The sequence below is a fragment of the Diadema antillarum genome, unplaced genomic scaffold (assembly GCF_040938485.1).
Source record: "Diadema antillarum isolate AM-2024a unplaced genomic scaffold, OU_Dant_1.0 seq00000244_RagTag, whole genome shotgun sequence".
Taxonomy (NCBI): Eukaryota; Metazoa; Echinodermata; class Echinoidea; order Diadematoida; family Diadematidae; genus Diadema; species Diadema antillarum.
The window spans coordinates 1,024,911-1,049,789 of NW_027271288.1; the positions used below are offsets into that span (position 1 = coordinate 1,024,911).

Consider the following 24,879-nt stretch of genomic DNA (forward strand, 5'->3'; position numbering starts at 1 on the left):
TGTTAAAGCCTTTCTTCTGAATTTACAGGGTTGAAGGGAACATGATGACTCAATCTTGTCTACAGTTGGTGGGCAGAAATAGCAGGTCTAGCTGCTGCAAGACCCAGGACTCGGACTCGGGACGTCTCCGTTTTGATCGCCCAATCCCATCATCTTGTCATCATCCGACTCCGACTCCGAGCATTCGTGGTGAGCTAAGTTCCAAGTAACTGCGACCAGCAGCCCCAACGTACAATGTACAGTGTTGGGGCTGCGCCGTTTTGGCATCGATATTTTAATGTTGTACCAAACGGGTGCCGTTCCGGCGCTGTATTTCCTTAATTTGTCAACAAAAACTACTGGGAATACTTACATGGGTCGACTAAACCTAAATGATTCACATCGGCGACTGTTTGATGCATTTCATTGCTTATGATGCAGAAAATGCTGTCTTATAAGGCAAATCAGTTCGGGAAACCCACTCACAAGGGGGGCCCCTCCTTATAAGTAACCCGTCCCCTAACTGCGACCAGCAGCCCCAACGTACAACGTACAGCCCCCAGTGTTGGGGCTGCGCCGTTTTGGCCTCGATATTTTAATGTTGTACCAATCGGGTGCCGTTCCGGCGCTGTATTTCCTTAATTTTTCAACAAAAACTACTGGGAATACTTACATGGGTGGACTAAACCTAAATGATTCACATCGGCGACTGTTTGATGCATTTCATTGCTTATGATGCAGAAAATGCTGTCTTATAAGGCAAATATCTTCAGCTCACCGATGCTCACTAAAACTCGCAATCACTTGCACATGCGCACACAATGCATTCAGTGCAGTGCATTGACAGCTGTATTACTCGCTACATGATGCATATTCACCGTGCGATGATGCATTATTCATATCCTTTTGCGTCCGTAACGTTGACGTCATTGTTTACGCATGCGTAGATGCGTACTGATGGATATACACGTTCAAAATAGCAGCAAAGCTCTCCACTAGGGCAGACCACCTACTCCTAAAAAATGTGGAAAATTATTCAGTTTCCAGATAAATTGGTGAGAAGGACCAAGGCAATGGGGTAGTGTATATCTCATTTTATATCGTCACTGTGTTTATGATGGACATTTAGCCATGGTTTATATGTGAAGTTGCCGTATATGTGGCAATAGGGAGTTGTTCGTGATTCTCACTTGAACGAAACTGCGGGGTAGCCGCCAGGACCCCGCCGCAGAGCGGCGGGTCTCCGGGGCTACCCGTCCCCCTTATAAGTAACCCCGTCCCCCTTATAAGTAACCCCCGGGGCACCCCTTATAAGGAGTCTCCACGCTTTTTTGCAATGCAACGCGAAAATGAAAGGACTGCGGCAATTCGTTTGATTATGTCCATAAAGCTTCACAAGTTTCCTAGTTACTCACGAAATTTGAGCAAAATCGGTTTGAGGCATCATATCTAAAATCATGGATTTAAATGCGATGTCAAACGACCCATGCGAATGCTGAAATGCGAGCGATTACTGGCGTGAGTGTCGCCAGGCGCGGCGGGGCGGCAATGCTTGAGTGCAGACGTGGCGACTGAGACTCAGTCGCCACGTCTGCACTAAGCATTGCCGCGCCGCCGCGCCTGGCGACACTCACGCCAGTAATCGCTCGCATTTCAGCATTCGCATGGGTCGTTTGACATCGCATTTAAATCCATGATTTTAGATATGATGCCTCAAACCGATTTTGCTCAAATTTCGTGAGTAACTAGGAAACTTGTGAAGCTTTATGGACATATTCAAGCGAATTGCCGCAGTCCTTTCATTTTCGCGGTGCATTGCAAAAAAGCGTGGAGACTCCTTATAAGGGGTGCCCCGGGGGTTACTTATAAGGGGGACGGGGTTACTTATAAGGGGGACGGGTTACTTATAAGGAGGGGCCCCCCTTGTGAGTGGGTTTCCCGAACTGAAATATCTTCAGCTCACCGATGCTCACTAAAACTCACAATCACTTGCACATGCGCACACAATGCATTCAGTGCAGTGCATTTATGACAGCTGTATTTACTCGCTACATGATGCATATTCACCGTGCGATGATGCATTATTCATATCCTTTTGCGTCCGTAACGTTGACGTCATTGTTTACGCATGCGTAGATGCGTACTGATGGATATACACGTTCAAAATAGCAGCAAAGCTCTCCACTAGGGCAGACCGCCTACTCCTAAACAATGTGGAAAATTATGCAGTTTCCAGATAAATTGGTGAGAAGGACCAAGGCACTGGGGTAGTGTATATTTCATTGTATATTGTCACTGTGTTTATGATGGACATTTAGCCATGGTTTATTTGTGAAGTTGCCGTATATGTGGCAATAGGGAGTTGTTCGTAATTCTCACTTGAACGAAACTGCGGGGTAGCCGCCAGGACCCCGCCGCAGAGCGGCGGGTCTCCGGGGCTAAGTTCCAAGTTAGTGTCTACTTCGAACTTCGAACGATAGACAGTTACGTGATGCCTACTAAAGTCTAACAGTTAACGTTAGAACTAACTGTTAGATGTAGAGAAACTAAGGTTCTTGTTTATCAATGAGTTTCCTACTCCATGAGTCCATGTCAGTCCGGGAAATCTGCTCTTGAAGGGGGCTCCTGCTCAAAAGACATAAAATTCTAATTTGATAATGGTAAACACTCCCCTCTTGATGAGCACCCACCCCTCTCAGGCTCTAGTCTAGCTATGTGGGCCCTGCCCTGGACTCTGGAGACGGAGTGCAAGTGCTCTCCGTCTGAGGTCCACCTAAGGCATAAGGGCTAATTAGGCCTCGGCGGCCCAGGATACTCCATGACATGATGAGGCCTCCTCTTTATTTACTTCTCATCCATCTCATATCTCACATATAAAATGTCGCGTATTTGTACTGTCATTTTTTTTTTTTTGTTACTATACACACATGTCCACTCTCCATAAGGCCAAGTAAAAAAAGAAAGTAGTTTCTCGTCCGGGTTTTTTGAGCAAGGCGATGAGGGAGGTCCTTGCTATTTGATATCTTACTATTTTTTCAAGGATTGTCAAAATGAAAGTGTTTCTCGTCCGGTAATTTTGAGAAAGGTAACGAGAGAGGGCTTTACTATTTTCTATATCCAATTTATGAAATGAAATATCACTCTGGTATGCGGTAGCTGTGTTATGAGAGACCAGGTCCCAAGTGTATGTCTTGCCAGCACTCTGTGCATTTTCAAAAAAATAGATATAAATATGTACCATACTTGAAATGAAACTTCATGCATGCAGAAATACATTTGCTTTTCCTTTCCACTACAGATGTCAAGGGAAAATGATCATCTTAATACTGGTATTTAGTGTTGTAATGGCATTTCTGATACCAGTGTACTTGCAATTCTGATGTATTGTGCTATCATAATTGAAACAGGTATAAAACACTCTATCAACAAATTTACGACTGAAATAAATTCCATGATATTCAAAAGACTGCTTTATTTATCATTGGTGTTTGTGACTTTTTGTGTCCACACAGCTGCGCTGTAAGCCTATCTGCATCTCTTCACAGTACAATTGTAGCACATTCAACCGGAAACTGGCCGATACATGGATGTCAAAATGATACTGATATGGCATTATAGCATTAAACATTTAAAGATGTTTCTTCATGTTCTAAAAAGACATTTGATAATCACTCATCATTTGGATGATGAATGATTCAATCACACTTCAGGTGATAGGCCTACGACTCACGGCCGTGTCTATGAATTTACATTGTAAAGAAAAGTATCCCGCAGAAATACAAGACAAACCAGAATCCGTGGAAAAGTTATTCATTTTGTAGATACACCCATTTATGATTCTACATTTGCTGGAAAAGCGCATTCATATTCTCTTCAAAATAGAATACAAACTAGTATATCGCTGTCAGATGCAACGTTTGTACAGAGCAGTGTTTGGGCCTCTACACATTCGAATGTGTTCATGCGTGCGTGCAGATAGCTGACAGACCAGGGGGATAGGACCAAAGACGCTTAACTAATAAGACACGAATCGATAAAAAGCTACGATTATAATTTTTAAATCTTTTTAGGATAACAAAAATACCACTACCTTTGGAAATGAATGATGTTCCTAGGTGTACTGAGTTTGTACTTAGCTATCTTTTGTATCGCCATGTAGGGTAGCCATTTTGTGTCCATTGTTATCGCGCGCCTTCGTATCTTTATCTCTACTACTTTGGATGGGACCCTGACAGCTACAGACACGCATACGCGGCCGGTATAGCGGCAGATAGCGTTCCGCGGCGTTTTTTGTTCTAAAACAGTATCCGCCGGCAGTTATCGTTTCAATCGGCAGTTATCGTTCCGACATGGGCTGAAATCTGCCGCGATTAGTGACGGCAGATACTGTACAGCGGCGGATTTTGTACGTACAGGCTACTACGTTGTAATAGCGTTGCTTAACCTGCCGCGTGCACGTGATCTTCGTCAGGGACTGTCAAAAGAGTTCCGCGCTGCGCGGATTAGGTTCCAAGTGGCTACTGTATTGCTACCAATAGTAGCAATAATAGCTAGAAGGTTAGATGAAATATTCTGTTGGTATAATGTACAGCGACTGTCTTTTTCTAGTAAAGAAAGAGCACACAAATGAATAATGGAACTCTACTCTACTCTTCATTAAATCTTCATTCACTAAACTCCAGAAATCGATTGTTAGTGAAGGGTAACCTATTAGACGTGCATTTGAATTTTACACATTGTATAGTTGCATCGATCAGTATGACTTAAAAACTGGAATTACGTCTCAAATGCCAAGTAATTTTTAATTAATTCAATTCAATTCAATTCAATTCAATTTATTTTCATATTTCTCAATGAAGAAATGTACATCACTAATAAAAACATAGTGAATCATAAAATCGGGCTTTGATGCACAGTAAATTATTGTAAGCATGTAAAACATAGCGGTCAATCATTGTGCGTTTGGTTCTATGACGTATAACGCTATAAGAAATATGATGGAACCTACACGTAGATCCCAAATTCTGAACGGTGTAAAGCCTGGAGCACGGATGCAACGTAGGACCAAAATAAAGAAAAACAAAAATGAAAGGCAAAAATACATGGGACACTAACAGAATCTTGTCAATACAAATCATCTTATAATTCGAACAAAGACGATTTGAACATGTTGCTGCATGCCAATCTTGTTCTCATCTAATGTATCCTTTAAAAGAAAATTCAAAGCTGCTTTCCCTATAGTATTAAGGCATATGTAACTCATCCATCATTTTGACGTGAACTACATATTTTGATCTTTGTGCATATCAAAAATAAAACCACGATAAATCAATAAAATGTGTTGCCCTCCTGACCTTTCACAATTCTGAGCCAATATCCTGTCATTTACATCTGGAGGGCGTTTCATCAACGAGTTCGTCGGAGGTTTTCACCGACAAATTTGCTATCAGCCAATCAGACGCAAGGATTTACACTGACAACTGTTAAAAGCTAATGAAATCCTTGCGTCTGATTGGCTGATAGCAAATTTGTCGGTGAAAACTCCGACGAACTCGTTGATGAAATCCCCCCCCCCCGAGTACATTTATAATCCTCTATTAAACGTGTCAGTGAAAATTTTCAAATTTAGCAATATCTTCATAGCCTTATACTTCACACCCGTATATCAGTATCACGTGTATGAAGCTCCATCGCTCTACCATGGAGGTACAATCATCATTGCCCAAACCGCGGAAGAGAACTCTTACTTCCAGAAAACAGATCGCGGTTGGTGCAGACAGCTACAGTGCCAAATGATTTGTACACGCGTACACACACACACACACACACACACACAGGGATACGGCGCAGAACTAGACGTATTCGACGAAAATCGAGGCTTTTCCTGCTCGCGTAATGAATATTTATAAGATAATTTCTCGCATGGCTACGAAAAAAAAAAGATACGTGCGGACCAGAGCTAGCTGCTCCACATCAACCACGGAATACCGGTCTGGAGTGTAAGTGGAGGCAGCGAAACAGCAGCAGCGAGGGGCGGAAGCAGCAAATATAGAGGTATTGTACGTGAAACTCGAAATGGAAGCAGCGAACAAGCAGGGGCGCATTGGCAGAAACAGCGAAAAGAAGAAACCACAGTGAGAAGCAACGATATTAACGATACCTGCGCTTCAGAACAGTATCCGCCAGTGTTAGGACACGATCTGCCGGCGGATACTGTTTTAGAACAAAAAACGCCGCGGAACGCTATCTGCCGCTACACCGGCACAGCCAGCCACTGCACTGGCACCGTACCTTCCGACACTGCACACACATGCACATAGTCACAATGACATGAAAATGTATACATACAAACTCGATACAATCCTCACAAGCATTTGCACAGTACAATTCATCCGCTTAAAATATGAGAAACGGGGAAAAATACGAACAATGCGCGAAATATGCGTGGAATATCAGCGATTGTTCGAAAAAAATGTTGCCGCTATCGCGTTCACGACGTACCGAGTGCGCTGTACATATACATCACACAGCCAGCCCAGGGGGGCGTTTCATCAACGAGTTCAGGCCCGCCGCGCGCCCATCCAACTACAGTTCGAAGCTTCTTGCCGAGCTCGCAGTGTGAAATGCATGCGTTATATTACATACGCACTACATAAGCTACAGCTGTACTAAGTAGAGGACGCAAGGCGTATTTAGCAATGAGAAATCACGATTGGCGGCCGAACAAATAGTAAATATCAAAATGTCAATGCGGCAACTGAAATTCGATGCGGGCGGGGAGCGGGCTGGGACGAGAATTATGAACTTCTTGGTATTTTCAGCGCCATTTTGAAAATAGTAAATAGTAAAAAAATCGATGCGGCGGCCAAAATCGATGCGCGCGAGGACGAGAAACTGGTTTCTTTTTTTACTTGGCCTAATGAAAAGAAGAAAAAAAATTGTCTGTTTGTTTGACAAAATCGTTATCAAGTTTTAATCAAGGGATGTGCAACGACCCTCGAATAACAAGCGCCACTGAGGTCGCTGAATGCAGGGATGATCCAACTCGAAATTTTTTGTGCTTTTATAATCTCAGTCTCACCTCTCCATGCACAAATCAGCCGGGCATGAAACTGAAGTCAGACATCATTTTACACATATTTGTAAAGGGAAACATACATTGTAGACCCTACAATGTACATTAACTAAAATCAGAACTAACCTGATCTTCAGGTGTGAGTTTCTTCAACTTTGTCTCCCTCTAAAAATTAGAGGGAGACAAAGTTGAAGAAACTCACACCTGAACCTTCACCCCTCTGAATAAAATGTGATCTTTCTGTCATAACTTGATCTTGTGCAACTGTACATCTTGTAGACTATAACCTCTGATATCTATTCCAAATTAGAATTAAAATATATATTAATATAGATCACACTGATGGAGTAGGTGAGAACTCGAATTTGTCAGCAAACTAGTAATAACTTTATAGGTATTATGGGTCCACTTTCTTTTTGAATGCCGCTGACCACCAGCCTTTAGTCGCCCTTTGTGCAAGCATTCTGTGGCATCCAGTGCAGACAGCACGCAAGCCATACAAGCAGTGGGATTTTTAGAGCGAGCTTGCACTCACATGGGAGGAGATTTCTGTGCATAGCATTTACTTGCATGTGCTGGATGTGCTGGATGCCTTTAGGATTTGTTATTAGCTGGTACAGTGTATGTTATTTCATCTTACAATACAGCTGTCCAGTTTGTAACTTATACAGTCTATTACATTGCATTTTTTTTTTTTTGTAATTGAGACAAAACTAAAGCTTGTCGTAAAAAAGAAAAACTGACATTTCTTATCCAGTTCAGTCATTGAGAAGTCTTTTTTTCTCTTTCTCCTTTTCAGATCACACAGATGCATAAAAGAAATAAGAAGAGCAGGATTAATGTAGCCGCAGAACAAATCAACATATCTAATACATGATGCTGACTACAGCCCCAAGAACAAAGACTAACTAGTTGCTATGGCAACTGCAAGCCAAATTGAAGAAATACGAACAACTTTGCAGCGTGGCCTGGAGAATCTTGCTCTGTCGGGGAACTTGAAGCCTCTGCCCCTTCGACAGCAAGCTGAAAGGCCTACGCTGCGCACAAGAAATATTCCAGGAATTGACAATGATTCCATAGTTAGGAGCAGTAGAATCAAACAGCAGAACAACAAAGTGACAGCAAGTAACAAAGCACTCAGTAATGGCTCTTACAGCGACCCCGAAAGCCGACGACCAGAAAGCGCAAGAGGAAGAAATGGCAATGTGTCGTCACCTTTTGTCAGGACTCGTCATGGTAGTCTAAACAACAGTGTCAAATCATCCCCACTCCATGGCAAGCCACCTCTAGGTTCCAGGGCAAGAGCCAATGGAGTTGGGCGACCCTCTAGTGGACTCAAGAAGGCTCAATCACCAAGCTACAATCGGAGCTTGTCCTCATCCAATCAGAAGAGCAGTGACTACAAGTACCCCAGTGTAGGCCAGGCAAGACACCTCCCCCAGCCCCCTGCCACCCAGAGCCCCAGCAAGAAGCGAGATGATGACCTTACACCCACCAGAACTAGAAGCCAGCTGAGTAGAAAGAGTTGGGGTAGTGAGAGGAAAGACAGCTTGTCTGAAGATGGAGAGGAATGGTGTGATATGGATGAGACAGAGGAAGACAGCTTTGACCCTCTCATGAGGTTTGTACACTGTAGAATGGAAACATATTGTGACCTTCGCTTCCCAAAACGAACAAAAAAGTGACATTTTGGCTGTAGGAAAATGATTTTAAAGGTCCTGTTTGATCATTTCAAAGTACATACAAGTGTATTTTAGTTGTCTGCTAGAGTATGTTGTGACAAGGCTCGTATGCAGGGCCTTCATCCACAGCTTACCACCTCTCATGGGCCAGAAACGAAGGAAGTTAATGTCAGATCAAACAACCAAGGATGTGCATTTTAGAAAAATCCTGTAAATGGCGTATATAAAGGATACTGGACATTTGTGATGATTCTTTTTTCTTTTTTTTTGATGGATATAAGCAGTCCCATTAACGGTATTGTACAACTGTAGGACTATCCGAGTGTGACTTCTGTGGAGCTACATACAAGTATGTGCATCTCTTCCACTTGTGTTGTTCCATATGTATGGCTTTTCTTTCCAGTGTCTGATAGAACTGGGACATTTCTTTGCTCTAATGAAATCAGGTTTTGGCACCAGAAGATGTGCATAGAAAACAAACATGCCTTTTTATTTTTTCAGTCCATACAAATTTTCAGAGTTAATTTTGTCTATGCATGTTCTGTAATTCATTGTTCATGGAAATGTAGACCGTAATTCTGAAGTTTGTTTGAATTCCATATTTACCTTTTGCTTCCAAACATGTTTGACACTAGTGAGCGCATGCCTGGAGACGGGGCGTCCTATGATGACTTCGAAGAGGATGATGGAATTGATGGTCTGGATGAAGACGGGATGGATGATGGTAAGAGATGCCTTGTGTTGGTTGCTATGACAACAGTTGTTGTACTGTTTGAGAGAGGAGAGTGTACCTCACAAAGGAAAAATGTCTGGACTTAAGATTGCCATATGAATACAGCAGATACATACACATCCTAACCAAGACAGATGCGACTGTACGGGTGTTAGTGTATAAAAATCTAGCATGCCTACGGGCAAGTCCAAGATAACACGCGCGTTACGTATGGGACATTCAGAGACTTTTATGACCTGAAAAATAGTGTTAATGGCCTTTGATCATATTGAACTTCATCATGGTGAGTGATATCTAGGAGAAGTATAATCATGTAAAAAATTGAGAAAAATGACCTTGACAATTAAATTCTAGAAGAGAAAATATGTGCCGTTACGTATGGGACCAGAAAAATTTTGTTATTTTGAACATTTTTTTCAACCTCAAAACTCTCTGAAAGTATTTCATTCTACAACTTGTAACTCACTGTGATGAAAGTCACAACACTCAAGATTATCACAGGTAAGTTTCATGTCATTAGGCAAAAAGCTCTAATTACAGGTTCTAATCAAAGACAGACATGACGTGTTACATATGGGACAGTTACGTATGGGACAGTTTGTCCCCCATTCATTTAGTGTGTGAAGAACCATGTTTATGGGTACTTTGCATAATTATTGAAGTAAAATCAGTTGAAACTACTCAAATACTGATCCAGATTGTCAAGGAAACAATATTCCCCAAATATTCACCATCATAATCATATTCAATCATATCTTTATCTTTCTATGACCAACCTGAGCAAAATAATTTTGCAAAATACCCATAAACAAATTTTTGCATAATTATTGAAATGGAATCAGTTGAAATTACTCAAATACTGATCCAGATTGACAAGGGAACAATATTCCCCAAATATTTACCATCATAATCATATCTAATCATATTCTATATTTTTATGACCAACCTGAGTATGTATGCCCAGTTTTTATCAGGATAGTTACTACTGAAAAATTGAGTAGTTTAAAGTGTTTACTTCCATTGATGAAGGGCACTTTGCCATTTAGTTTCAATAAAAAACAACTTGACACAAGAAATATTAATTTTAATAAATGAGCAATACCTGCTGCGTGGAACCCCAGTGATCGAGTAGATATATGATGTCTGTCTAGCAGTCAGGTCATTGATTCGAGTCACACCTCAGTATGTTTACCCATGAATTTTGCCGTGGCTACTATTGAAAACTGAATAAGGACAATTTGTGTATCACTTTAATCATTTTACTTTATATTTTTTTTAAATATATATCACAACCATTTCAAATTGGATCTCCATCACAAAAACTTTGAATTCCTCTAGTCTTAGGATTGTATGCTCTTTAGTAATTCATATAATTGGTTTCCAATCATCTCATTAAATGTTGAAAACTGAATCCCCATTTCTACAAAAAACTATACCATCCCTTTAATGCTGATTTTTCATTGTGTATTTTGCCATTTTCCCCTCCCCCTTTCTGAAAATTGTTCAGTCAAGTACATGTATTGTTTAAAGTGTCTATAACTCAAAAAGTAGCTACAATGTTGGGATGCTTTCTTCAGGATGATTGACCATTTGTGTACTGAGAAACCTTCCCAGCTAGCTACATGCATTCACATGCAATATGTATGAGGATGTCCCATACGTAACGCATTTGTCCCATACGTAACATTTTTATTTCAATGCCTAATAAAAAATATTTCTCTTACTGTTTTTTCTTTTTTCTATGGTATTTAATTTCTCTAAACAATAAATTAGAACTTTCCAAAAGGGCATTAAAATAACCTTAACAATTTCAGAAAAAACCTAAAAAAATGACCTCAATTTGTTACGTATGGGACATCTCATGATAGGACACGAGCTAATTTGCATAATCATTTACATAATCCCTAAATTTTCATACCAAGTTAAACTATTTTATGAACTTCTTATGTCCACGTATTAATCAAATATAATTTGCTTTCCTTTGAATTAATATGAATTTTTATAAATGTCCCATACGTAACGCTGTGTTTCACATTTATGCGAATGAAGCCCTTGAAATTTGCATAAATTTACATAATGTCATTTTTTCCTCTGTGGAAATCAAAACTTCAACTCATAAGCTTCATAATGATACCAAACATGTCAATATTGAGCAAAGATGAAATTTTGCCTTCTGAGGGGACCTTATCTTGGACTTGCCCCTACACTTTTCAGGAATCTTATGTTGCCACCTTAAAATTCCACATTTGCATGTTACTTAGATTGGCCTAAAGTCTGATGTACACTGTATAATGCCATGGGGGTGCTGTCAAGGGGATCCCAACGCAGCACCGGCCAGCCAGGGGGAGGTGTACAGCACTTAAATGGCCGAAACACTGGTGATCCCTGGTGTGCTGCTGACGACCCATGGCATTTGCGGAGTTAACATCTTTCCGTTTATTTTCTTACATCTAGCGTGCCTACACTTTTCAGGGATCTTACGTTGCCACCATAAAATTCCACATTTGCATGTTACTTAGATTGGCCTAAAGTCTGATGTACACTGTATAATGCCATGGGGGTGCTGTCAAGGGGATCCCAACGCAGCACCGGCCAGCCAGGGGGAGGTGTACAGCACTTAAATGGCCGAAACACTGGTGATCCCTGGTGTGCTGCTGACGACCCATGGCATTTGCGGAGTTAACATCTTTCCGTTTATTTTCTTACATCTAGCGTGCCTACACTTTTCAGGGATCTTACGTTGCCACCATAAAATTCCACATTTGCATGTTACTTAGATTGGCCTAAAGTCTGATGTACACTGTATGTCTTCATTTTTGTTCACCAAGTTATCAGTGAGTGGCTTCTCTTTTACTGGTTGTTGCTTTGATGGTACTGTTCCATGAGAGAAGTGAGCTAGAATACTTCAAAGGTTTTTCTTATTTCATTATATTCCACGAAGTATTTCACTGATTTCTTTAACTATTCCAGTTAGTACTAGTTATGATAATCAGTTTGTTGTTGTTGTTGTTGTTTTTAGAAATATGTTATGTGGGTACAGTTATCATTGTTAATTTGACACCTTCAGCCGTTTCTTGTCTTGACACTGGAGGACTTTATGTGCTCTTTTTGTCATTTTGGCTGCATGTAGACAGGTTTTGTGACAAATTTTGAACATTTACACTTACAGTTCACTTTACCAAGTTACCTTATTGTTGATATCTTGTAATTTGCTGTTCCATCAAACAGATGATTCAGACACATACTCTACATACAGTATGTCGTCCCTCAAGGGGAGCAGCAAAAGTGGCAGCCATTCCCTGACCATTGAGGATATGTTGAAGAAGACCAATGGGATGGATTCGTCCATCTTGGGGTCAAAGAGCAGCAGTTCCCGTGTCCTTGAGGTTCTAACATTAGGTACCGATGAGGCCCAGCCCCCCTTGTCTGGTAGTCTCTTCAGCAATGTGCCACCAACCATTAACTTTGTTGCAGAAGGCCAGAAAGGTAAATTAATTTTGAAACTGTTGTAATGTTTCAATTTCAACTGATTGACAGATTGCCCAGCATGACCTAAATGAGCGCCGATAATTCAGTGTTTTACTAGTAGCCATGATTTAAAAAAAAAAAAAATTATGGGCATACATACTCAGCCTGGATTCGAACCAACAATCCTCTGATTACCAGACAGGCTTCTTATCCACTAGACCACTGAGCTTTCACCCTTCAGCCGGTGTTGGTTCTAATCTCTGTACATGCAATGGGTACTGAGTATTGATGGGATATTTAAACTAATGAATTATTTCATCAAGTTGGTTGGGTTTTTTTGCAGCTGATTGACAAAATTACCCTACATTGACATAAATTTGACACCTGTACAACCATTGGTTTGAATTCAGCCTAAGTACATGTATGTATGCGATGTATGCCCTTAGGTTTCTATCATGACTACTTCTATATCACTGAATAATCAATGCCTATTTATATCAATGTATGGCAATTTGTCAATCATTTGCATTGAAAACAACTTAAGGAATTCATTCATTTGAATATTTTACTGTTAGCAGATTACTTTCACTTGTCTCAACCACAAAATCCTGTAAAGTCTTTAGTATTCATCAATGCTCTGATATTTAATGCTACTAAGGTCAGAGCAGACATGACCAGCAGTTCTTATTGTTAATTGCTGTCATTATCTTTTTACCATATCTCTTCCTATTTATCACATGGCTTCTCTTTTCATGATGTTACAGTGATGCCGTTGCCATGGGAACTAAGGAAACTGCTGAAGTGGAGGATGAGTCCTATCACACCTCATGTTGTCAAGAACTGCATCGCTCGGTCAGGATTCAGGGCAACCAAGAGTAAGTTTCTTGTGATTACATGCAGTAGATGATGTGAATGCAATCAGGAAAAAGGAAAAAAAAAAAAACCTAATCAGTAGATGAAATAACTGTATCACCAAATGTACTCATGGATGCTCAGTGGGATGGACAGGTGGAATGCATTCTATCATTGCAACAATTTCTCTCACTTTTTTCAGCACTTTTGAAGTACCCATTCCATTTTCAGATCAGTTTCTATCAATTTATGTTTTTATGCTCATTTTAGAATTTAGAAAAGGGTATTTGTTTGTGCTATTTATTTGTGGCCATATCTTTCTTCTTTGTTGTTTCAGTCATATGAATATTTCTCCAGGGGTAGGCTTTCAATTGTTTCATTCCTTTTTTTATAGATTTTGCATTGTTTGCAAGTTTGCATGGTGATGTAAATGGAGAAGAGAGAATTCAGTAACACCATGTTCACATGTCGCTTCCCTTCTTCGCTCTCATCTGTCTAGGGTCTTCTTTCTCCACACAACAGTCCTTTCAAGGATGACATACATATTATATGGTGTTAGCACAGACCTCTCATCCCCATGTAGGTTTGTTGTAGAGTGAACTTTGCTGGAAATTCTGGATAATGACCATGTTTGTATAAATGGGTATCTGTTTGTCATACACAATGTATCTTCCTAACTATTTCTCTTCAAGTCATACTGTACCTGTTCTCTCTCCTTTACCAGAGGGGAATGAGTGGCTGGGTTACTGGGGCAAACACATGAAGGCAGCTGGCTTCAAGGCTATCAGGGACTACCAGAAGGTCAATCACGTCCCGGGTTCCTTCCAGATTGGCCGGAAGGACCGACTGTGGCGAAACCTTTACCGCATGCAGCTCCATCACGGCAAGAAGGAGTACAGTTTCTTCCCCCAGACGTTTGTCTTGCCCTTTGACCTCAAGCTCCTGAAGAGGGCGTGGGAGGATGGCAACAGCAAGCAAAAGTGGATCCTGAAACCGGTGAGTCACCCCTGGGCTCCATGGGATTTCACTGTGGGAGAAATGAAGTACTTCCAGAAATCCTATTGTGTGGCAGCGTCACAAACATCCTGTTTGACTGAAAACCCAAATTGGTACAATCTGTAACAGTTTCATAGACTTTTGACTCAGTGCACACACATGTAAACAGCCAGGGATATCAATTTTATCCCTAGAAAAGACAAAGTTGCTCTCCTCCGTATAAGGGTTGTAGAGTAGTGGAGACTACTACCTCAAGTAACAATGTGTCTTGACTGTCACCATGTGACTGTAACTGATTTCTATAGATAATAATGATTATGACCTGATTCAGAGTTATGGGGAGAAGACAATTGATTTGTTGTTTGGTCCTTTGCCAATGCTGTGAAGTAAAAACAAAAAAAACAAAAAACAAAAACCTGCATAATGCATCCATTCCCCAGTGTAGCCCATCTATTATAGATGCATATCGGTGTGCAGATTTTGTTTAGCCCAGACAGGTGGTGATGATACACCACCAAGAAATGTCAGATAGTGCAGTGTATTCTCATACAGGTCCTACCATCAGTTACAAGGAAGATGTTGTTCTAAGATAAACTGTCATACAAGGTAGAAGCAGAAATTTGTTTACTGTTTGAGAAATATCGGGAATTTACCTTTGTCTGTTTCATATGAATAAAAAGAATTGAAGCACTCCATCAAATATGTAACTTTTGGGGCTGAGTATTAATCATTAAGGCTGAGAGGATGAAGAACGGCATGTTGAGGGCCTGCTTCAATGAGTTTGGAAAGAGTAATGTGGGAGGACATTGTCCTGTAAATGGAGGGAAATTATAGAACAGAATTTGATATTGATCTATAACACTACAGCCTGCTTCAGCCCGAGGGATTGGTATCCGCGTCATTCACAAATGGAGCCAGATCCCTCGCAGGAGAGCTGTGATCGTCCAGCGATACCTCTCCAAGCCGTACCTCATCAACGGCAGCAAGTTTGATCTACGCATCTATGTCTACGTCAGTAGCTTTGACCCTCTGAGAGTCTATGTCTTCACCAATGGTCTTGCCAGATTTGCGACAATGAAGTAAGTCAAATCATGACTACATTTCACTGAAAATTAGTCAGTCATGCCATCTGTTTTAATACATCAGTCCTTTCCAATCTTGCTGAATAAGAATTGAAATCTCACAAATAACTCTTCACACTAGCATTAGTATTTGACTTTTTGACTTTTGAGCACAATAATCTTTTTGATACCTGTGCAGCATAACTAGTCAAACCATTTCAATCAGGGATCAGATTTTTATGCCTCCGCAACGAAGTGGCCGGAGGCATTATGTTTTCGGGTCGTCCGTCCGTCCGTCCGTCCCGTTTTGTTTTTGTCGATTTCTCAAGAACCGTGTTCTGGTTTTACATCAAACTTGGTATGAGGGTATATCCTTGGGGGATAATACTTTGTGTGGATTTTAGGGTCACAGGGTCAAAGGTCAAAGGTCACAGGTTATTTTGTGAAAAAAAATTGAAATTTCATGTTTTTCTCCATATCTCGCAAATGGTTCAAGGAACTTAGTATATATGCTTGTACCGATGGGCAGTGATTATCTAGGGAAGTTGGGGGTCATGGGTCAAAGGTCAGGGGGTCAAAGGTCAAGGTCAACTCCTCCAAATATTACTACTTTTCCTTAAAATGCAATATGCCTGAAGGTTGTTTTTTTAAAAACTTGATGTATGGCATGTATTACCCAATGTATATTTTTGGGGAAGTTTCTTGCCAAAAGGTCAAAGGTCAAAAGGTAAAAGGTCAAGTGAAAGTGCTAAATTGCACTTTTTCCTCCATATCTCGAAAGTAACTCAAGATATCATCATGAAACTTACATATTTATGCATGTTCAACCTAACAGTGATTCTCTTTGGAACTGTGAGGTCAAAGGTCAAAGGCCAGGTTTAGATAATGCTATTTTCCCATTTGATACTGAAATTATACTTTTTCTCAATACCTTGAAAATTACTCGATGCATAAACTTATAAAAGGGTCAGAAGTCAAGTAAAAATCGTCAGTTCCCCAAATACCTGCTCTCTGACATTTTAATCATTCATTCAATTGAACCTAGTTCTAGGAAAGTGAACATTCAGCACATTTGTGTCAAACCTGTCATTTTAATATTTTGCCAGTTGTGTGAAACTGTCATCACACATTGTCAAGACATTGTACTATAGACCTATTAGGAGAACCATGCATTATGGTGGAGGCATATCAGTAGCCGTAGCGATATATCTAGTTTTCATTCTTTATCAGCAGAGCAAATGTAGGTTCAAACCCTTTTAAGGGGCGAAACAAATCTCTTGGCCATATTGCCCGTAGTGCTTCCTTCATGCAGTTGTCATCATCCAAAGTGACCTCATTCATTTGAAAGGCAAATACTTCCTTTGTTTCCATGTCTGCTCTCGGAGCGTGGCATGCATAAACTAGAAAAGCACTCTGAGAGCGCAGACCTCCGCCAAGCAGCTACTTTTCCACCAATGATCTTGCTCTTCCATGGAGATCAGTGATTTCCACCCATAGGTCTGCATGCTGAAAAGTTGGCCAGATTTTCTAATATAGAAGCCTTTGTTACGTGATAAACCTTCAGCTGCGTGGCCCACCTTGCCCTAGCAGAAACAAGAGCATGCCCTTTTAGTGTGCGTATGAAAACCTCAATAATGTGTAGCTTGACCATACCTGCCAAAATATTGAAAATCCTTCATAGAATCCACAAAAATTCATGGATCACTACCAAAATGTAATCTTCTGTTCCTTGTGTCATTCTCAATCTTTCTTGTAAGTTTCATCCAAATCCGTGCACAACTTTTTGAGTTATTTTGCAGACGGACAAACAAACAAATCAATGGTAACGAAGACATAACCTCCTCCCTTGGTGGAGTTAAAAAGTCAAACACTGATTCTCTTTTTCATTCCACTCCCTACCAGGTATTCATCGTCCATGAAGAGCCTGTCAAACAAGTTCATGCACCTGACTAACTACAGCATCAACAAGAAGAATGCAGACTTCACTCCCAATGATGACAGCATGGCCTGTGAGGGCCACAAGTGGTCAGTGACTGTCCAGCTGGCTTAAAGCACTTTATGACTTGACCATCATGTCAATTTACCATATTCTTGAAGTTATCTGCTAGGAGTCCACATGAAAAGTTTCATGTCCAAAAAGAGGCATTAGTTAACCCATGTATGCCAAATATATGCCACACCTGCAATTAAAATGAGACCTCCTGTTTGATGGAATGGTAAACATAATATATAGAGGTATGTTAGGAGACAGTGCAGTTTTAATCCATTTTGACCATAAATGATAGTACGTGACGTTGGTTGGGAAATGTTTTCTTTGATGATTTGAAGTATGCTTGGATGATTGGACCAATTCTCAACCATTTCTATTGGCGGTAAGCCCAAGATAGCACCTAATGCAGTGCACTTAAATTGCAAGTGTGGCTGTAGTTAGAATAATTTGATACAACATCCCTCATCAGGCAAATAAGGTGACCTGCCTTTGAGCTTTGAACACCTCTGATGTGTTTCTGTGTAACAAAGCCATGTACACCAAGAAATGAGGACAGTTAACATTTCTAACTGATATGTTTTTTCTACATATAATACTCTCAAATGATACTAGTTACAATAATGGTGTGAAAAGTGTATCTTCAATGTGCTTTGTACAGGATGATATAAGCTGATATTAATGGGTTGCTTATTTGCAGGAGTCTGAAGGCCCTATGGGGCTTCATGCAGCGAGATGGTATTGACACACATGCTGTGTGGGAGGCCATCAAAGATGTCGTTGTCAAAACCATTGTGTGGTGAGTCAAAGCTGTAGATGTAGGCACTCATTGCCTCTGTAGTGATTCTAACCCCTAGTTTCACAACTATTTGAGTGCAGTAGGAAATAGTTTGTTTCTAAAAGCTTTAAGATCAGAATATTTGCTACAACTGGAGGTGCACTCTATGATTGATTAGTTGTACAGTAGGTCACACTTGACATGGTCATATCATGCAGTAAATTTATGATCTGCATACTGACTGGTATTTGAAAAGTGAAACATTTGAGAGATTGAAACATTTCATGGTACCATTGGGTAGTAGGGGTAGGTTTATGTTTGTGGGTACAATTTATGTTTGGCTTGCAGATATTTCATGAGAGTAATTGTCTCAGGAGCAAATGTCATGGAACTGATGCAGCAACAAGCTCAAACCCCTCGTCAACCACCCTGTCATCTAGTGTACATATCTTTTCAAGACTTATTCCAACTTTATTTTGTTTCTAGCTCTGAGTCTACAGTGAACAGCATGATCAAGGCTAACTGTAGGAGCCGCTTCTCTGTCCATGAACTCTTTGGTTTTGACATCATGCTTGATGAGAACCTCAAGCCCTGGATCTTGGAAGTCAACATCTCACCCAGGTAAGGACCTGTATATTTGCTTGCATTTTAGAGACTCACAGCAGTGTACAGCATCATCAGTTTTGTTTCTTTTCTTTTCTTTTCTTTTTCTGTACAAGAATACCTCAGTTGGTATCTTGTCTGCCGTGCAGTCAAATGTCTTGGGTCTATTCTCATGAACCCTAGCTGAGCAATGTAATCTTTTTACTTTCATCATGCTGTCCCCTTTATCAAGAGGTCAAACAGTCTGTCACTTGGATAGGACATTAAATGGAGGTCTGCAGTGTGAGGGCGTTACGACTTAAGTTCCCGCTTCATTCATTCATCAGACAAAGCCTGGTGCTAATGTGAAGTGGTCCACTCATGCACCCACACCAGAAAATGGGTGATTGATGGTGCACCCCAAGTTTACTAGCAGTAATTAGCAAATGGTATCAACCAGGCACATTGTGTCATGCAAAGAAAAAAAAAGGATTTGTTTTTGTTTTCGTAAAGCATGATTTCACTTTATTCAAATATCAGACTTATAAAAGTTTTTTTTTTCTTGTTTTTGATGAAGCATGGCAGCTGCCGAGGTGTTAAAACCCTTCCTTTGCCTGCCCTTAAAGACCAGAAAGTGTGGGGATGCAATACAGTGGGAAAGCTTGACCAACTCTTAAATATTGTAGAATCTCCACAACTAAATTTAGTTGTGTGCAGCTTCATCACGTATCTCTATGTAAACCAATACTTGTACACACACAGCCTAAAGAATCTTGAGTGGAGGTGAACAGTACTGATGAGTGTAGACTCTGATGCACATACCTGCAGAAGGCAATTCTATTCTACAAATGTAGCAGGTCTGCACAAGACATGGTTTTGAATGTACCACATTGGACAGCGAATGAAGATAATTAAACCGAGTCAACAACCTCTCCCCACTCTATTGGGTTATTAAAAGCATGGTAATGACAGTGTATTTCCTCTTTTAACTCTTCAGGTTGAATATTAAACTTATTCCTCTTTATCATGTAGTGTTTATAGATCAAATGTGCATGTAAGTAGATGGCAACGCAACCACTCAACTTTTAAAAAGCCACTTGTAACCGTGAACACTCTGTCCCTGAATCCAAGCCACACATCTTCATGGTTTCCTCTTTGTACATCCCTCTCACAGCCTTCATTCCAATGCTGAACTGGATGTGCAGGTCAAAGGTCAAATGATGAAGGATCTTCTGAACATCAGCAGCTTTATGATCCCAGACAAGAAGGACGTCTTCACCACAGTGTTGCCTCCCAATGGAACAAACAAGTATGTTATAACGGTGTTTACGTGTGATCTTTCAATCTTTAACCCTAAAAGGGCTGGGGGGGGGGGGGGGGGGGGGGGGTAGGGTTTCGCGCTATGATTCTGCAACGTGAGAAGGCCTCGTCGTGAGGCTTCTTGACTTTCTTTGTTCAAGTCTCGCGCAATTTTTGAGACCAAATTTGCAACATCTGCGCATACTTTTGCGAAGCGACGCTCATTTTTGTAACGGAATGTCGCCTCAAAACGGGCACAATTTTGTGATTTTGTGTACATTTCCTATGGAAAACAGTGCTCTGTCATGAAAGTCATAAAAACCTGATTGTTTTTACAATTAATCACTTTCATTGATTAATTTTATGCTAATTATGGTAGAAAAGTGGTCAGTAACATTTTCCAATAAAAAAAAACAAACAAGAGTTGAACAATTAAGAAATACATAAGAAATTCTGAAAACAATAAAATACATAAGAATTGAAATGAGTTTTGGAAGTTTTTGTGATGTACAATGGTTGAATATGCTAAAACAGATTTACAGATCAAAAATTAGACTCAATGCTTTTAATTAGGATAAAATATGATCTTGAGCTTAATTTGCATAATTGATAATTAAAATTAGAAATTGATTGTTTCAAAAAATCTTATGACACAATCTTGTAGATTATGACGTTGGTCTCACGCAAGCAAAATTTCATCGCGATCGCACCACCGATGGCTAGATCTCGGGGGGGCGGAATCCGCCTCCCCTGGTTTTAGTCCGTTTTAGAATCATGCAACAGATTTACCTTAAAAAACTTAATCCTCTGTCTTATAGTTTCATGGACAGTCTTCAATTAAATTTTATGTTGAGTGAAATAACGACTCCTGTAGCCATCATAGCACAACATATGCTCTACACAATTTGTATAGTCCAACACTATCACCTTCCTTTTGTGAGGTATCTGAAAAAGCCAGCATTTCCATGAGTTTAACAAAACACATTTGCAGTGCAATTACAGACAATAAAAAGATTTGTGTCTTCTCAATAGATTGGCATTTTGTCTCACTTTGTCCCATTTCTTTGTGAGTTGTTAGTGGAGCTGTCAGTAGAGACTACTTTGCTGGAACAATAATAATGATAATGATAACAAGAATTTATATAGTGTCTCAATACAAGAAATTTCTGAATGATTAATGAGGAGTCTTACTTTGTTGTGCTCAAATTCACAGTCTTATTCCGCATGCAGTGTCTTCGTGATTATGGTCATAAGTCAAAGAACACCAAATTGGTTCTGAGTGATGGCCGATCTTCCTTCGTTATTAACAGACAGACCATTTCAGTGCATGATTCTCATATTATTAGAAATATCCACATTCTCTGCCTCTGTGTTTGTTCCTGTAGAGTGGACTACAGCAGTGTGATCATGAACAAGTCTCTGTACACAAACCACCTAGCCAAGGATGAGAGAGCCAAGCATGCCTTCTACACACAGAAACACATCGATGAGGTAAATTTGTAATATCATTAGGATGAGAACAGGTGATGATGGGCATCTAAGATCTACAGCAAGTCACCATACAGTGTGAAGGATACTGTCATACACTTGTATCTTCTGCCATTGGTGTTTGCAAGTCAAGCTAGATTTTGTGATATTATATATCTCATCTCATTGTCCAGGACTGTCATTTAAAATGGAAATGATCTCAAACCATTGGAATAAGACTCTTTGCTTTGTGTACTGTACAAGATAGATGTAAATCACGTGTGTATCTTTATTTGTATTTCTAGTCATGATACTAAATGGAATACGCTATGTAGCTATACTAGAGATAGTAATAATGACCCAGACCCGTATACCTATTTGTGAATGTTTCATGTGTGTATATTGGTTGTATTCAATGTTACCAGGTTTATTGGCTTTGTCATAATTATTTGCTCAAAACTTTCAGTGCATTTACTTAGGTGTTGATAAACTCATCACATCATATTCTGGTTCATTAAAGAAATATGACTAATCACCAACACTGCCTTGTAACATTGAATTACAAATTTCAATGTCCGGCCGTCAGATGGTAAAATGGTCTAACTCGAAAATTTGACTTTTTGAAGTAAATTCACTTTCCGGGACATGTGAGGGTGCTCTTTCCAATGGTGCTATCGAGAAAATCCCATCATGTCTTGTTTTAGAGATAATTTCCGCTATCTTGGTACTTTTTTGTATTTTTCCTTCAGATTTGATGGTAAAACAGTCTATCTTTGAGTTAGCCCATTGTCGGTAATATCGTTTGGAGGTAAAACGAGCTATCTTTTACATAAACCATATAACCTTCTTAACTGAGATTTTTTAAATCATCGCTGTCAGATGGTAAAATGGTCTATCTTCGAGTTAGACCAGTTTACATAGTGTTTGTGGTCTATCTAGAAGATACCATTTTACCATCTTATGATGTGTAGCGGGAGTGTATACATGTGCTGTGGTTAAACAGTCTATCTGCACAAAAATCTCATTTATTTTATAATTAAAACCCCAAATAAGCACAAAATTCTTCAGTTATCAGTGTTTAATATGCTTCTTTTTGTCCCATTGCTAAAAATGCATTATACCCATCTCCTAAAAAACCTCAAACCTCTAAACTTTAAAGTCATTTTTCTCAGAACAGCAATTTTCGAGATAGACCGTTTTACCATCTGACGGCCGTGTCCCTTAACTCTAAACTCTCCAATAATATGTAATTTGTCTCACCCGATTAACAAAAACTCACTCTTTTTGCAAAAAGGTATTAATGGGACAGTTAGAGCACTGGCTGCTGTTTTTGTGTCATATTGAGGACATTAGTTCTGAACTATAATGTGCTATCAATGGATGCGTTCAAGTCATTTCAACACAAAGGGTCACTTCAATATCTTCTGTACTCATTCTGTTGTCTTTGTGCCTGTATCCTTGAAGATTCTGAATTATGTTTTTAGTGCCATGGTTATGCTTCTGAATGACCACTGTTTGCTTTGGCTCCCTTGATCTAACAGCAATGTCGAATGTCCATCCTGGACACACTGACCCCTGATGACATCAGACATCTTGTCCAGACGGAGGATGAGTTCAGTCGTCGAGGAGGCTTTGAACGTGTCTTCCCCTCCCCGACATCACAGAAGTATCATCGGTTCTTTGACACGCCTCGCTACTATAACATCCTACTGGATGAGTGGGTGAGAAAGTACAACAGGCAGCAGGCTAAAGGTGAGATGACTTAATGCAGTGACCAATAGCAAACTAAACATAGTGATGTTAGGTCTGGCATGCAAGCTCTTGTTAATCAGTGATATCATGTTAAAAGCAAACTGCCAACATCAATGATTTAATGAAGAAATCCTCATATAGTGTCTGATATTTGGTGGATTTATTTTATTCACAAGTCCAAGTTTTGTGTGCATTTTGGCAATCAAAACTTATCACAGCTAGTGAATAGATTTTTCCTGATAATATGGAAAGTAGGATACTGAATACGCTATAATTTTCGCGTACATAAATTTTCGCGAATTGCCGCTGTCACACATTTTCGCGAGTGGTTAGATTCGCGATTGGGGGACCAGTGAAAATATGAAGTGGCAAAGAAAGTGTGAATTTTCAACTTACTAGCAAATAAGAATGATACTAGTTATACACTGCATGAAAAAAACTTACCAAACTCTGCGAACTAGTAAGTTAGAATTCGACATTTTTTAAGTGGTTAATTCCATCGCGCTAGATTTCTGACAAGTGGTCCCCTTGCGATAATGGATTGGCTCTCTACAGTATTCGTAAGTATAGATGAGGACGTGCTGTATGTACATAAACAAGCTTAGCCAGTATGGTCTGTTCAGTAAGCCGCGACATGGTATACTAGTACTGAAATGTTTGTATCATCAAGGCAAGGGATTCATTTTGGAAGGTAATATTTTCGCGTGTTGTTAATTTCGCGAATAGCTCCCGACTCGCGAAATTCGCGAAAATAAAACCCCCGCGAAATATATAGCGTATACAGTATTGCAGTTAAAGCTAGTCATCACTATCAGTTGTTCTGAATATTGATATTAAAGGATCCATCTTTATTGGTAAAAATTTCGTGAATTTATATGCACTGATAAAACAAAAGAAAGTATGGCATCTTAGTCCAAGTTGCATGATATTTCTCTCCTTGTAGTTTAATTTTACCTTTAGAATAGTCAAACTTCATTCAGGAAGTGATGTTGCAAACTTGATAAAAACCAGTCTGTAGCTACAAGCAGCTCTGTTGACCCAAGTCATCTCTCCTGTATCTACAGGTCTGAGCCTCCTAGAAGACTTCTGTGCTGAAGGCATGCATCTCAGTGTCAACAAAGACGACACACACACAGTGAGTACAGTTGTCAATTTGTCCCAGGTTCCA

The 24,879-nt window shown here is 40.0% G+C and overlaps 2 protein-coding genes across 2 annotated transcripts in view; both read left to right on the plus strand.

Annotated features, from left to right (window-relative positions):
• LOC139729512 (uncharacterized) lies at positions 1 to 12,981 on the plus strand. The gene is made up of 4 exons (XM_071640437.1): positions 1 to 189; positions 7,854 to 8,675; positions 9,372 to 9,460; positions 12,698 to 12,981. Exons 2-4 carry the CDS (start codon positions 7,972 to 7,974, stop codon positions 12,979 to 12,981), a joined length of 1,077 nt encoding a protein of 358 aa, XP_071496538.1. The 5' UTR covers positions 1 to 189; positions 7,854 to 7,971.
• Positions 12,865 to 24,879, plus strand: part of LOC139729530 (tubulin monoglutamylase TTLL4-like) — a 19,150-nt gene continuing 7,135 nt past the window's right edge. The window contains exons 1-11 of the mRNA XM_071640456.1: positions 12,865 to 12,955; positions 13,702 to 13,812; positions 14,514 to 14,785; positions 15,653 to 15,864; positions 17,749 to 17,871; positions 18,534 to 18,632; positions 19,098 to 19,232; positions 20,368 to 20,502; positions 21,878 to 21,983; positions 23,501 to 23,711; positions 24,776 to 24,846. Of these exons, the coding sequence (XP_071496557.1) occupies positions 13,704 to 13,812; positions 14,514 to 14,785; positions 15,653 to 15,864; positions 17,749 to 17,871; positions 18,534 to 18,632; positions 19,098 to 19,232; positions 20,368 to 20,502; positions 21,878 to 21,983; positions 23,501 to 23,711; positions 24,776 to 24,846 (1,473 nt within the window). The 5' untranslated portion in view covers positions 12,865 to 12,955; positions 13,702 to 13,703. The remainder of the gene's footprint in view (positions 12,956 to 13,701; positions 13,813 to 14,513; positions 14,786 to 15,652; positions 15,865 to 17,748; positions 17,872 to 18,533; positions 18,633 to 19,097; positions 19,233 to 20,367; positions 20,503 to 21,877; positions 21,984 to 23,500; positions 23,712 to 24,775; positions 24,847 to 24,879) is intronic.

Coding starts and splice junctions, on each gene's coding strand:
- LOC139729512 (XM_071640437.1), top strand. CDS start 7,972: ATGGCAACTGCAAGCCAAATTGAAGAAATACGAACAACTTTGCAGCGT. Junction 8,676..9,371: donor AGCTTTGACCCTCTCATGAG/GTTTGTACACTG, acceptor GTTTGACACTAG/TGAGCGCATGCCTGGAGACG. Junction 9,461..12,697: donor TGAAGACGGGATGGATGATG/GTAAGAGATGCC, acceptor TCCATCAAACAG/ATGATTCAGACACATACTCT.